This window comes from Gobio gobio (genome assembly GCF_949357685.1).
Source record: "Gobio gobio genome assembly, chromosome: 19".
Taxonomy (NCBI): Eukaryota; Metazoa; Chordata; class Actinopteri; order Cypriniformes; family Gobionidae; genus Gobio; species Gobio gobio.
This window is the reverse complement of record NC_137112.1, coordinates 18417316-18432438: the sequence shown is the minus strand read 5'-3', so window position 1 is coordinate 18432438 and position 15123 is coordinate 18417316. Positions and strand designations below refer to the sequence as shown.

General features: G+C 43.7%; 1 protein-coding gene across 1 annotated transcript in view; it reads left to right on the top strand.

Moving 5' to 3' along the window:
- Positions 1-15123, top strand: part of ttll7 (tubulin tyrosine ligase-like family, member 7) — a 138459-nt gene that overhangs the window by 107242 nt on the left and 16094 nt on the right. The window contains exons 18-20 of the mRNA XM_079843959.1: positions 7870-7950; positions 8922-9082; positions 14326-14502. Of these exons, the coding sequence (XP_079700085.1) occupies positions 7870-7950; positions 8922-9082; positions 14326-14502 (419 nt within the window). The remainder of the gene's footprint in view (positions 1-7869; positions 7951-8921; positions 9083-14325; positions 14503-15123) is intronic.

The following is a 15123-nucleotide window of genomic DNA, read 5'->3' as shown; positions in this document are numbered from 1 at the left end:
AGCGCACACCGAATGTCTTTCTCGGTCTAACCCTGCCGGTTCACCGCTTCAGGGGGTCGTGAAAGAGGTTCGGTGGGTACCAGAGACCAGCCCCTGGTCTGGCCTTCCGAGTATCTCTGCTTGGGTCCTGTGTACCGTGGGAAAGGGGTACAGGCTGCAGTTCAGCATTCCACCACCGAGGTTCAACGGTGTGGTCTGGACTGTGGTGGCCCCAGCCCAGTGGCAGGTTATGGAACAGGAAGTTCGCTCCTTGCTGGCGATGGGGGCCATAGAGAAGGTCCCTCAGCTGGACAGGGAGTCAGGCTTTTACAGCCATTACTTCATTGTTCCCAAAAAGGATGGGGGTCTGCGCCCTATATTAGATCTGAGGTACTTGAACCGTTCTCCGAGGAGATTCAGGTTCAAGATGCTCACTATCCCAGCCATCGTGAGTCAGATCCAGTTCGAGGACTGGTTTGTCACGATAGATCTAAAGGACGCATACTTTCACATCTCCCTCCTTCCTGTCCACAGGAAGTTCCAGAGGTTCGCTTTCGGGAGCGAAGCGTACCAGTATCGGGTTCTTCCTTTTGGCCTAGCTCTCTCCCTTCGCACCTTCACCAAGTGCATGGATGCAGCTCTGGCGTCAATCAGACTCCAAGGCATCCGTGTACTAAATTATATAGACGACTGGCTGATTTTGGCCAGGTTACGGGAGATGGCGGTTCGGCATCGAGATGTCGTCCTGTCTCATCTAAGGTGCTTGGGGCTGAGACTCAACACAAAGAAGAGTGTGTTGGCGCCCTCTCAAACGACCGTGTTCCTGGGAGTGGTATGGGATTCGACTATGATGTGGGCCCGAATGTCCCCTGCGCGTATCGAATCCATACATTCACGAGTCTCAGCGGTGAAGCTAGGCAGCAGCCACACTGTGAAGCAGTTCCAGAGACTGCTGGGTCTCATGGCACCAGCATCCAACGTTATCCCGTTCGGCCTGCTATACATGAGGTCGCTCCAGTGGTGGCTGAGGCCATCCGTTCCGTATGATCAGGGAACGGATGATATCCTGATACGATCCGACAATATGTCTGTAGTATCGTATCTGAACCACCAGGGGGGTCTGAGGTCGCGCCCTCTATGCAAGTTGGCCCATCAGATCCTTCTGTGGTCCCAGGGGAAACTGTCATCCCTCAGGGCGATGTATGTCCCAGGGGAACAGAACCAGGGAGCAGATGTCCTGTCGAGGCAGGGGCTGAGGCCTGGGGAGTGGCGATGCCACCCCGAGGTGGTGGAGGCCATATGCGAGAGGTTTGGCCCAGTGGAAGTGGATCTGTTTGCGTCTCGAGAGAGGTCCCACTGTCCACTGTGGTTCTCTCTCAGGCTTCCAGCCCCGCTTGGGTTGGATGCTATGACTCAGACGTGGCCGAGGCTACGTCTGTACGCATTTCCCCCGATCACTCTGCTCCCGGGTGTTCTGGAGCGGGTCCACCGGGAGGCCATCAGCCTTCTCTTAGTAGCACCCCGGTTGCAGACACGAGTATGGTTCTCCGGCATCATGGCTCTTCTAGATGGCCTTCAATTTTTCACCCCCGGCCGGAGCTGTGGAACCTTTGGGTCTGGCCCCTGAGGGGGCTCGGTACCTAGAGGAGGGCCTGTCAGCCGGTGTCGTCGAGACCTTACTCAGCTCCAGGGCACCTTCCACGAGGAAATTGTACAGCCTGAAGTGGAATCTTTTTTCCACTTGGTGTAGAGAACAGGAGTTGAACCTGGTTAACTGCCCTTTTGTGGCAGTGCTGGAGTTCCTCCAGGATCGTTTCTCCACCGGTCTAACCCCGTCCACTCTTAAGGTGTATGTGGCTGCCATTGGGGCTTTCCACTCACCAGTAGATGATGGGCCTCTGGGTAGACACCATCTGGTTGTACGGTTCCTCCGTGGGGCTGGGAGGATGAGGCCTGCGGGACCTGGCGGTGGTGCTCGAAGGGTTGGTTGAGGCCCCCTTCGAGCCGCTGGAGTCGGCTAAGGCAAAGGACCTGACCCTTGAGATGGCCTTTCTACTCGCCATCACTTCTCTGAGGAGAGTGGGGGATCTTCAGGCCTTGGCGGTGTCGCCAACTTGCCTGGAGTTTGCCCCTGGCGGGGTGAAAGCCATCTTATATCCCAGGCTGGGCTATGTGCCAAAGGTGCCATAAGCAGACAATCAGTAATTGGATTGTCCAGGCTATAGCCATGGCTTATCGGGTGCGCGGTTTGCCTTCACCCATAGCCGTGAGGGCTCGTCCATGAGGGGCGTTGCCTCCTCTGTGGCTCTCCTTTCTGGTGCCTCGCTGCTTGAGATCTGCGAGGCAGCAGGGTGGGCCACCCCACACACCTTCATCAGATTTTACAGTCTGGATCTCCCTGCAACGCCTGGCTCCAGGGTGCTCGTGTCCTAGGTTGTGCCTGGTTTCCCAGCTTCACACTAGGACGGGTGTGGTTCGGTGTGGCCTAGTGGGTATTCGTTCCCAAAGTGTCTTGGACGCAGTTCGAGTTCCCTCAAAAGGGAATGTCTCGGGTTATGACTATAACCCTTGTTCCCTGAGAAAGGGAACGAGAACTGTGTCTCGCTGCCACACCTCACCACGTGGGAGCGCCTGCTTCATCGCAAAAGAGCTACCATTACTTTGGGCTGGCGTGCATTTGTAGCTTCCGGGCTTGCCGTCACATGCTACGTCATGACGCAGCACCAATCGGGATCGGTGACTGATTTCATTCATGCTTCAGACGCGCTACGCTAGAGGGCGTATCCCAAAGTGTCTTGGACGCAGTTCTCGTTCCCTTTCTCAGGGAACAAGGGTTATAGTCATAACCCGAGACGTTTTTCTATATTTGTGCATAAATGTGTGAACATTTAATTATAGCAATAATTCGGTGTTGGAAGAACTTTACAGTCCTTTACAATAGTTTGCTGTGGGTCAAACTGATGTTCATCCAGATCCACAGTGAATCACATGGTCAAAGAACAGACAAGATGGTTTATTTCATGTTCTTGCATGATCTTTTGCCTCAAGTCTACCTTTGTAATTTATTTACACAAGAAACTGAGGACAACACAGAATTATCGCACCAGTATAGGTTACAAACATTTTATTAAGCCACCGATACATTTGTACAGTTTATTTCAGGTTTGCTGGCAATGCTAAAGCCACTAAATGATAACTATTGGCCAGGCATCAACTCAGAAAAAAATGGCTTTATTCTTACCCCGGTTCTGCTCTCTCGCATCTGCACAAGTGAGTTTTGCAACAGGAATATAAAGTAGTAGTGGAATTCGAGGCACTACGATTTAAGGGTTGCATTCTAGGATTTGAGAGGTTGCAAAGTATACAGTGAAGCTGAAGTAAAGTGTAAAGTACACACGCACACACACACACACACATACTGTACACTCACCTAAAGGGTTATTAGGAACACCTGTTCAATTCTCATTAATGAAATTATCTAATCAACCAATCACATGGCAGTTGCTTCAATGCATTTAGGGGTGTGGTCCTGGTCAAGACAATCTCCTGAACTCCAAACTGAATGTCAGAATGGGAAAGAAAGGTGATTTAAGCAATTTTGAGCATGGTTGTTAGTTCCAGACGGGCCGGTGTGAATATTTCACAATCTGCTCAGTTACTGGGATTTTCACGCACAACCATTTCTAGGGTTTACAAAGAATGGTGTGAAAAGGGAAAACATCCAGTATGCGGCAGTCCTGTGGGCGAAAATGCCTTGTTGATGCTAGAGGTCAGAGGAGAATGGGCTGACTGATTCAAGCTGATAGAAGAGCAACTTTGACTGAAATAACCACTCGTTACAACCGAGGTATGCAGCAAAGCATTTGTGAAGCCACAACACGCACAACCTTGAGGCGGATGGGCTACAACAGCAGAAGACCCCACCGGGTACCACTCATCTCCACTACAAATAGGAAAAAGAGGCTACAATTTGCACAAGCTCAACAAAATTGGACAGAAGACTGGAAAAATGTTGCCTGGTCTGATGAGTCACGATTTCTGTTGAGACATTCAGATGGTAGAGTCAGAATTTGGCGTAAACAGAATGAGAACATGGATCCATCATGCCTTGTTACCACTGTGCAGGCTGGTGGTGGTGGTGTAATGTTGTGGGGGATGTTTTCTTGGCACACTTTAGGCCCCTTAGTGCCAATTGGGCATCGTTTTAATGCCACGGCCTACCTGAGCATTGTTTCTGACCATGTCCATCCCTTTATGACCACCATGTCCCCATCCTCTGATGGCTACTTCCGGCAGGATAATGCACCATGTCACAAAGCTTGAATCATTTCAAATTGGTTTCTTGAACATGACAATGAGTTCATTGTACTAAAATGGCCCCCACAGTCACCAGATCTCAACCCAATAGAGCATCTTTGGGATGTGGTGGAACGGGAGCTTCGTGCCCTGGATGTGCATCCCACAAATCTCCATCAACTGCAAGATGCTATCCTATCAATATGGGCCAACATTTCTAAAGAATGCTTTCAGCACCTTGTTGAATCAATGCCACGTAGAATTACGGCAGTTCTGAAGGCGAAAGGGGGTCAAACACAGTATTAGTATGGTGTTCCTAATAATCCTTTAGGTGAGTGTATATATATTTGCAGATGTGTGCAAATCAAAACATTCAGCTTTTCACATCAGGGCTGTGAGTGTAAATTTCAACTTAGAAGTGTGAGTATTTATTGTACATTCATCCAAATGTCCCACCTCAGTGTTCTTTACTTTCTTGACTGTTTACAACAATTTAAATAATACAACAATATTATGATTTTGACCGTCTTGTGAATTTATATTACATTTGTTTTATTCATTTATTTTAAAGATTTAAATGACCTAGGCAGTTACATCATTTTTACAGGCTAGTGGTAAGAAAAATAAATAATTTCATTCTATTTTTTTAGTGTTAACTACATCCAATAAGCTCAACCATTCAACTATGTTTTTCGGTTAGTTATTAAAAAAATAATGTGAACAAACAAATAATAATAATCTTGAATATACTGTATAGGAAATAATGTAAATGACAAACCAGCATTTGGTCAAAAACCAGTTAACTGCTTCTTAGGTTTTAATCTATATTTTGAAAAAAAATCTCAAATCTCATATAAAATGACTAGAAAATAAAACAACTTATATAATTTTTAGTTTGACCTCCTGATATTGACAATCAACATTTTGAAGGTTAAGCATCTTGTTTCACTGACACTTGACTTCTGAATGACTTGGGAATGACTTATTACATTTAAATGTAATAAGTGGGAATACGACAGTATTACATGTAAATGTTTGTATTTAAAATTTCTTGAAGTTGTCGGTCTAATTCACAATCTGAATGAGTTATTAATGATTTAGCAAGGACGATAAATAATAAAAATGACCATCATCTCACACACAAAACATGGGCATAATTCATCCACTCGTTTTAGTGGAATGTACGAGAATGTATTCACTAGAAGCAGCGTTCACTGGTGCATTCTGTGCAACCGGGACCCAATGAGGAGAGTGTGTATATTTTATTGATATCGTAAATGATGTAAATATATTCAAACATTCAGATCAATGTTCCAACATGTTAAAAATTAATTTGTGGTGAGAAAACTCATGTGAATTGACTGTGCCTATTCAAGGTCCTTGTGTTTGGAACATAAAAGAAAAAGATGCCTTCAGCAAAAACATAGACTGAGAGACAGACAGACCAATGGATAGTATTTATAGTACATTAGTGCATATAGTATAGAATATACTTCATGTACACAGTATATATATATATATATATATATATATATATATATATATATATATATGCTATTTTGCCAAAAGTATTGGGACACCTCTTTAAATCGTTTAATTCAGGTGTTCCAATCACTTCCAAGGCCACAGGTGTAAAGAAATCAAGCTCCTAGGCATGCAGACTGCTTCTACAAACATTTGTGAAAGAATGGGTCACTCTCAGGAGCTCAGTGAATTCAAGCCCGGTACAGTGATACCACATGTGCAATAAGTTCATTCGTGAAATTTCCTCACTACTAAATATTCCACGGTCAACAGATAGTGGTATTATAACAAAGTGGAAGCAATTGGGAACAACAGCAACTCAGCCACGAAGTGGTTGGCAATGTAAAATCACAGAGCGGGGTCAGCTCATGTGTGCAGAAGTCGTCAACTTTCTGCAGTCAATAGCTACATACCTCCAAACTTCATGTGGCATTCAGATTAGCTCAAGATCAGTGCATAGGGAGCTCCATGGAATGGGTTTCCATGGTCGTGGAGACATGTTCTCTGGAGTGATGAGTCACGCTTCTCTGTCTGGCAATCCGATGGACAAGTCTGGTTTTGGCGGTTGCCAGGAGAACGGTACTTGCCTGACTGCATTGTGCTAAGTGTAAAGTTTGGAGAGGGGATTATGGTGTGGGGTTGTTTTTCAGGGGTTGGGCTTGGCCCCTTAGTTCCAGTGTTATGAACCCCGCTTTAAAAAAATGCTCGTGGAAAGGGGGCAAGCAACATAAAAGGACACACGAAACAGAAAAGACAATTGAAAATATTTATTAATCGTAGTTTCTGCACTCACGTGTCAGGCAACGAATGAAAATAATCAAGATCAACTCAAACACTCTTAAATAAACAAACAAACAGAACAAAAACAGACCCAAACGAACAAGATCAGTTCCACGTCTGTGTTTACTCTCTCCCGTCCTATTTTCAACTCTGAGCGTCATTAACGAACAGGCAACAGGTGTACAGGGGCAGAGCTTACCCTCGGAAGAAGAAAATAAAGCCGCAATCAATATAACCGCAAACACATAACAAATGAAATAATTATTCACAAGTTTACACTTGTGATTAAATAGAGTAAAGATTGTGCGTATTTGGCGTGCTGTCTGGGGAAGGGCTCTGGGCTCGGATTTTTAGCCCGAACCCAGAGTATCCCCCCGTGATAAAGATAGTCTAGGACTGGACTGTATTGTATTATGGATTGTGTTGACATCTAATAAGAGTTTATTAAATCAAAGTGAGGAGATGGGGTGGTGGAGGGATGCTAAAATAAAAACGGTCAACGAAAGAAGGTAAATCTGCAGTATATATACACCTCTTTTCGTTGATTAAATTGATTAACTTAACGTGCGCCACTCGTGTTTAATTAGGTTTAATTATCTGACATGCTCCACTTGTTTAATTAGGTTTAATTATCTGCACGTGCTCCTCCCAAAATTATTTAATGAAACATCACTAGATAATAAGGATAATAATAAGAATAAGAATAAAGCTTGGACCGTAACACCAGTGAAAGGAACTATGAATGTTTCTGCATACCAAGACATTTTGGACAATTTCATGCTCTCAACTTTGTGGGTAAAGATTGGAGATGGAGATTCCTCTTCCAACATGACTGCTCACCTGTGCACAAAGAAAGGTCCATAAAGATGAGCGAATTTGGTGTGAAGGAACTTGACTGGCATGCACAGAGTCCTGACCTCAACCCAATAGAACACCTTTTGGATGAATTAGAGCAGAGACTGTGAGCCAGGCCTTCTCGTCCAACATCAGTGCCTGACCTCACAAATGCGCTTCTAGAAGGTTCCAAAAATTCTCAAAAACACACTCCTAAACCTTGTGGAAAGCCTTCCCAGAAGAGTTAAAGCTGTTATAGCTGCAAAGGGTGTGCCAACTCCATATTAAACCCTACGGATTAAGAATGGGATGTCATTAAAGTTCTTGTGCATGTAAAGGCAGGCACCCCAAAACTTTTGGTAATATAGTGTAAGTGTATATATGTATATTCAGTTTTTAACTCACACACAATAATTGTGCATATTGCAATAATGAAATTTTAATTTGCTCCTTTAGATTCTGAACAACTGGAAATACCATAAACCAAAAGTTGCATCTTACTGGCTGGTGAAGTTAGACGCCACCAAACAAAGGAAGGTGAGTGAAAAAAAAAAAAAAAAAAAAAAATAGCTAAACACTCAATACTTTTTTAGTTAGTTAGAGTCTCAGGTGACCAAAGTGTATGGTGAAAAAAACTGAGGTCTTTAAAAATTTCATTTGGATCTATCTTAACAGAACACATGATGCAACAAAATGAAACAGTTCAAAGCCACTCAATTTCAGCGCTATTACAGTAGTGAACGACATGTGGTTACAGCAGGTTACAGGTGTTTTGATTTGACACAGTAGGGTGGGCGTTGTAGGATGGGCATGACAGACTGATATAATGAGGGATTGTCTTGTTCCACAAGCTGATTATCAGCCGAAGTTTTAGGGATCAATCAGAATAGAGTTAGCATGTCTCATACAGGGCCATTAAATCAGACATATTGTTGAAAGTCACTTCACAGATGTCGACGAGCAGAATAGAGTGAGGGAGCAGGAGGGGGAAGAGGAAGATTGGCGGAAACTCACTGAGACTTCTTCCATTACTCTTCTTGTGGATTTTACCGTTCACTGTACCCTCCAGTATTTTTGGGTCTGATTCATTTGAGCAAATTGGTTCATTAAGACATTTCATATCAGTGAATGATTCATTGATTAATTTGAATGTTGTGCCCAGAAGTTCCTGAATCTTTTTGTAGCAAAATAAATGTTTACAGTATTTAAACTGTTATTATCATTAGTAGGATTCAGAATTTCTTTTATCTGTATTTAATGTGAATTGATGTGTGTATTCTTAAATAGCTTCAGTGTAGTTTTGTACTTTTTGTAAGGAACTTTTAGTATAGTTACAGCAATGACTTTTACAAGGCTTAACTTGACACTTTTTTTTAATTGTGTAAAATATTTTTTTTTGTACGTTCTAAAATGATGAGCTTGCTAAACTACAATTTCAAAATAGTTTCCCCAAAATGTATCATTGTGTAGTTATTTAGCTTCTTTTTTTATCTGATTATTTCATGAAGGTTTTGGACATTGTTCGTACCAACATCCGCTCAGTGCTGCAGAGAATTTGGAGTGAACCTGATGTGGAGAGTCTACGTCTTTATCGCCTTTTCAACCGTGTTTTTAACCGTCTGCTCTGGAGTCACGGTCAGGGGCTCTGGAACTGCCTCTCCAGCTCTGGGTAAGAATTATATTCTGCCTTTAAAGTCAACATGAACTTAGAATTGAGCCTATTTACATTTACTTTATTAATACACATTCCTGGTCTTAGGCCGTGTGTCCACCAAATAGTTTTTAGCCTGCTGAAAACGACAGGCGTTCTGCTGAAAATGCCTAGCTGTGGGCACTTGAGAGCACTTCGGCAGCGCAGCATTTTTTTTCAGACACTTTGCTTGTTATGAGACGGAATATCCGTAGAAGTGTTACTAGTATCTAATTTCACAGATATTTTCGTTCTGTATTGTTTCTAAATAAAAATGTTGGTGGACACACAGCCTTACTGTGAATTATTCATTAGAGCACATCATTTCAAAGAAAAGAATGGGATGTCTTCTTACAATTTCCTCTTCTTGTTTATTTAACTGTAAAAGCAATATCACACCCGTAATCGTACTCTCGGTCAGAATATCAGTACGACTGTGATTTAGTGCACTCTTGCTTGTGTGATATTGCTTAATTATTATTTTTTTCACTTGTAAATGTCACATTATGGAAGATAAGTGGGTTAGGTGTTAGTGTTTAATGTTGAAAAGACATTAAGGTAGAGCATAACCCTGGCCATGAGAAAATGTTTTGTCTTTATTGACTCAATTGTAAGTCTTGATATAGACTTTTACTTCCTTAGAGAGTTACACATAGAAGCATACATGCTTGCTGTTATAATACACATAGACTCTTACATGCTGCGATTTTATCAGCTCTGAGAGCAAACAGCAGGGACTCCTCCTTATTGACCGCCTTTCTCCCTCTAGTCATTGCGAGTGCTTCTTGGAGGCTTTGTGTGGCCCAATCACTCTTGTAATTGCCACAGAGTGAAGGATGTTATATAGCCAGGTTTAGACCATTTGGAGCTGATGAGAGCGAACACAGCTCTAGGGGATTAGAGGCAGTGCCAGCAACCCATGCTGCTTCTGTTTAATCAGGGACTGACGTGTGAAGGTGGCCCATGAGCCGTTAGCACGGGAAGGAGATATCAGTGGGAGAGCACTGCATAGACTCCCTGCCTGTAATGTACAATTCAGATCCCTAGAAGTTACATTTCATCATCTCTACAGTGAAACCTCATCTCCTCCGCCAAGACTTTAAAGAGACTTTTTATCGTTTCTTTTTTTCAACAAGAACCAAAAGAATGAGAATCAAAACCTTTAACCTTCCTGACAGATTGTTCCAGCAGTTTCTATTAAAATAAAAGTAACGCTCGTATTGCTCGTATGATGGTATATGACAGTAAAATGTATAAAAATTACTAAATCAGTATTTTGCCTTATTTTCCAGTAAAATTATGTAAACATCCTTGAAACAACTTGCAAGATGGTGCGATTTTTTTAACGAGTATCCTACATCTAGAATGAACTATTTTCTAGTTAATTCTTACTATCTATTGATTTTGCCATTAAAGTTGGCATGACATGAAAGTAAGCTATGTCTATTACGTAATATCTTTTTGTGAATGGTTCATCCATGTTTGATCTTTACATGTTTTTTGACCTCATCATTTTTAATCAAAATGTCATAATCTTCCAGTGAAGACAGACTTCTCTCTGGTGACGTATTCCGGACTTCTCCGGTCAATTAGGCCGCTTAAACTATGCCCCTCCATAATTGACTGCAAACTCACTTTTTTTTTTTTTTTTTTGTTACACTCTGACATATGGAATACATATGGTCTCAATATGGAAGAAAAATCTGTTGCTTCTTCCATTTTATTGTGACTTTAAAGCAAATAAATGTGTTTTGTGTTAAGGATGTTTAAGTATTTTGTAGTGGAAAAGTACTATGCTGTATATTGGAAAAGGTATTTTTATTTTTATTTTATATTAATTTTTTTTTGCTGTGGACTAGTAGAGATAGCCATACTCTTTTTGTTTGTGATTGATATTTCTGTCAGTGGGCAGAAAATATTCACATTATTTTGATAATACATTATGTATAAGTGTGACAAATAAGTGTGTAATATTGTGAAAATACGGAGTGGCATGGTTTGCACACTGGACCAAGATGAAGTTGTTATGAAGGAGTTTTAAGTCATGTTGTTTATAATTGCCATGCAACACTGTAACTTGATGTATTAATATGCATATGATGCATAAATTACACTGATGTGCAGTCATGGGTGTGCATATATTTATTTAATTTAAACATGTAAAACGTGACTCATCTATTCAATTTGAAAATCTCCATTTTACTATGTTAGTTCCCCTTCGAGGGAACTCGCACTGCGTCGTCGAGTGACGACACTTTGGGAACGCCCACAGCGTTGCGCGTCTGAAGTATGAATGAAATCAAGCCAATCTGATTGGTGGTGCGTCATGACGTAGTAGATGACGGCATACCTGGAAGATACAAAAGGGACGCTGATGCAAACACACAACAGCTTTTGCTCTTCAGCGGAGCGCTCTATGTGAACATTTTCTGTCTATTTGGTGTTGTTTTGTCAATATATATATATATAGAAAGATGGCTAGTGGGCAACAATTTAAAAGGTGTGTGCACCCGTGTCCACGATTGCTTTCGGGCACGGACACACACCTTTTGTGTGTGCAATGCCTGGGCGTGCAGCACGCTAGGGTGGCTCTCGAGGGAGCCGCCTGCAGCGAGTGTGATAAGCTGCCGCTCAGGGTGTTGCGCTCACGGCTGGCCGTGTTTGATGAGGCCGGCCAAGCCCGCGAGCCCCAGGGATCTGGGCCCATAGATCATGGGGCTCGCAGCGGGACCTCGCGACAGGATATGGGACTGCTGAGGCACTTTCCCTATCCTTGTCCGAGGATTCCGATGTTCTCCCACCCCATGTGGAAGCCCGCGGGGCGGAAAACCCGATTCTTCAGCTGTCTGGCTCCGAGGAGTCAGATGTGCTGAGCGTCAAGGCGGGTGACGTGGAGCCTGAGCCATCGCTTCACGCACCCACACCAGAGGAGCTAGTGGAGGTTTTGACCCGCGCCGTGGCCAAGTTACGAATTGACTGGCCACAGGAAGAACCTGAAATCCAACCGCCCAGTAAGCTGGATGAACGGTTCTTCAGGCGCAGGCCTCAACCTCCACGCCGGGGCCTACCGTTCTTCCCAGACTTACACAACGAGTTGTGTAGGTCTTGGGACAAACCCTACTCAGCCAGAGTTTCCAACCCCCCCAGTACTCGATTTTGGTAATGTGCTGGGGGCGGCTGAGCAGGGTTATGGGACGCTGCCTCGGGTGGAGGAAGCTCTCGCGAGCTATCTTTCTCCCGAGGCCGCTTCGTCCCTTAAGGCCCCGGTGCTACCCGCCAAGCCAACCCGTGAAACATCAGCGCTGGTGGGTAGGGCCTATATGGCGGCCAGGCGGGCTGGTAGATGCTGCACACCATGGCGGTACTGCAGGCCTACCAGGCCGACCTCCTCAAGGAGCTCGACAAGCGTCTCCGGACGACGTCCTCGAACTAAGGAAAGCCACCGACTTGTCTCTCTGCATCACCAAGGAGACGGCCCGTGCCATCGGCCGCTCCATGGCTGGTATGGTGTGTGTGGAGAGACACCTCTGGTTAAACCTGTCAGGGATGAATGAGAGAGATAAACACTTTCTCCTGTATTCCCCGATTTCACCTTCTGGGCTTTTCGGCGGCGCGGTTAACACCGTCGTCGAGAGGTTCCAGGAGGTGAAGAAACAGTCGGTGGCTTTCCAGCAGTACCTCCCTCGTCGGTCCAGCTCCTCGGGGAAGGCTGTCTCAAACTGGCAGCCTCGGCCGTATGCTATCGCACCAGATAACACGTCACAGTGTCTTACGTCAGCTGCGTCACTGTGGCGTCGTGAACACGGATTCAAACAAAACCGGAAGAGAAGACAATGCTTAATAAAGTCTTAGTTTTTGTTATTTTTGGACCAAAATGTATTGTCGACGCTTCAAAAGAGTCTAACTAACCAAATGATGTCACATATGGACTACTTTGATGATGTTTTCATTACCTTTCTGGACGTGGACAGCAAAGTGTTCATACACTTACATTCAAAGGACTGAAAGCCCTCGGACTAAATCTAAAATATCTTAAACTGTGTTCCGAGGATGAACGGAGGTCTTACGGGTGTGGAACAACATTGGGGTGAGTCATTAATGAAAGAAATTTCATTTTTGGGTGAACTAACCCTTTAAGTATTTATTTGGAGAAGTCTTCCCAGTGGAGAAGGTCAGACCAATTGTTGGTGTGCTTTGGCTCACCCAAGAGAGGGCTGCCTGCATCAACTCAGACGATCAGTAATTGGATTGTCCAGGCTATAGCCGCGGCTTATAGGGTGCGCAATTTGCCTTCACCCATGGCCGTGAGGGCGCATTCCACCAGGAGCATGGCCTCCTTTCTGGCGTCTCGCTTCAAGAGGTTTGCGAGGCGGCCGGGTGGGCACCCCGCACACCTTCATAAGATTTTAAAGTCTGCATCTCCCAGTGACGCCTGGTGCTAGAGTGCTTGCGTCCTAAGTGTGCCTGGGTTCTAGCTTCACACTAGGACGTGGGGTGATATCGGTGTGGCCTAGCGGGTATTAACGTTCCCAAAGTGTCGTCACTCGACGACGCAGTGCGAGTTCCCTCGAAGGGGAATGTCTTGGGTTACGACTGTAACCCTTGTTCCCCGAGAAGGGAACGAGACACTGCATCTTGTCGCCACACCTATCACGGTCAGAGCGCTCGCTTCATCGCAAGTGCTGTTGTGTGTTTGCATCAGTGTCCCTTTTGTATCTTCCGGGTATGCCGTCATCTACTACGTCATGACGCACCACCAATCAGATTGGCTTGATTTCATTCATACTTCAGACGCGCAACGCTGTGGGCGTTCCCAAAGTGTCGTCACTCGACGACGCAGTGTCTCATTCCCTTCTCGGGGAACAAGGGTTACAGTCGTAACCCGAGACGTTTTACTGCTTTGAATCTTATTGAAACTTGTGAGACTTATCATTCAGTCGTTAGGATTCTGAATTATCTAATGTTTTGGTTTGTGCCCATGAAGTTCGTAACTTCAATTATCAAATGAAAAGTATGTAAAAAATATTTAATTGACTGGATTATTTTAAAAAAAGTAATGGTTATTTAATATATAAACCGTTTTTGAGTTTGCAGAAAAAGATAACTATACCACGTAATATTGTTACTGTGATATAAAAGTATGCATACCATGACATATAACGTTGGCACCAGGGTTGTTGGTACTTATTGGCAGTAGTATTAATGTGCATATCTTCCTTTAGCAGGTCATCGTGGGAGAGCGTTTTCAGTAAGAGCAGTGAGGTGGTGACCGTGCAGGAGATGAGGTGCTGCCAGCGTGTCGTACAGTTGTGTAGAGACTGTCTGCTTGTAGTCTACAAGTTTGTGGCTGACTCACGCGGTTCTCTCAGTGGACTTAGCCCAGACTGGGACGACACAAGGTATAGTTACCCTCTTCAAGCGCCCTTGACAATGCTGCTAAAAGAATGCATTGACACTCACATCACCATTAGTACAATTAACATAGCAGAACTACATTTAGGAAAATATTGAAAAACAGAAACAGCTCCACATTTAGCTCCATATTTACTGAAACCCATGCATAATTTGGTTCTCATCACCTTATATTTGACAAGTTCAATTTATGTCACACTGATTCTACAATTGCTATTAGCTGAATCAGGTTTGTTAGGTTTTGGACTCTGAAAAGTTGGTATAGAAACTGCAACGGAAGTGGTATTTATATGTAAAGAGATGTTTATACAGACAAGTGTAATAAGGCTGTTCTAGGCGGGGATTTAAACCAGGTCTCCCGTACTCAAAGTTTACAAACTGAGCTAAGTCTAGGGTCCTTTTTTTTAGGAGCTTATACAAGGTAGGAGATCAATGACACATTTGCACGTACAGAAGAGAGAAAAACAAAACAAAAAAAGAAAAAGAAAATAGTAATAGAGTTGTAGTAGAAAAAGTAATAATAATAATAATAATAATAATAATAATAATAATAACAATAATAGTAGTAGTAGTAGTGGTAGTAGTAGTAACAACAACAATATTCATGA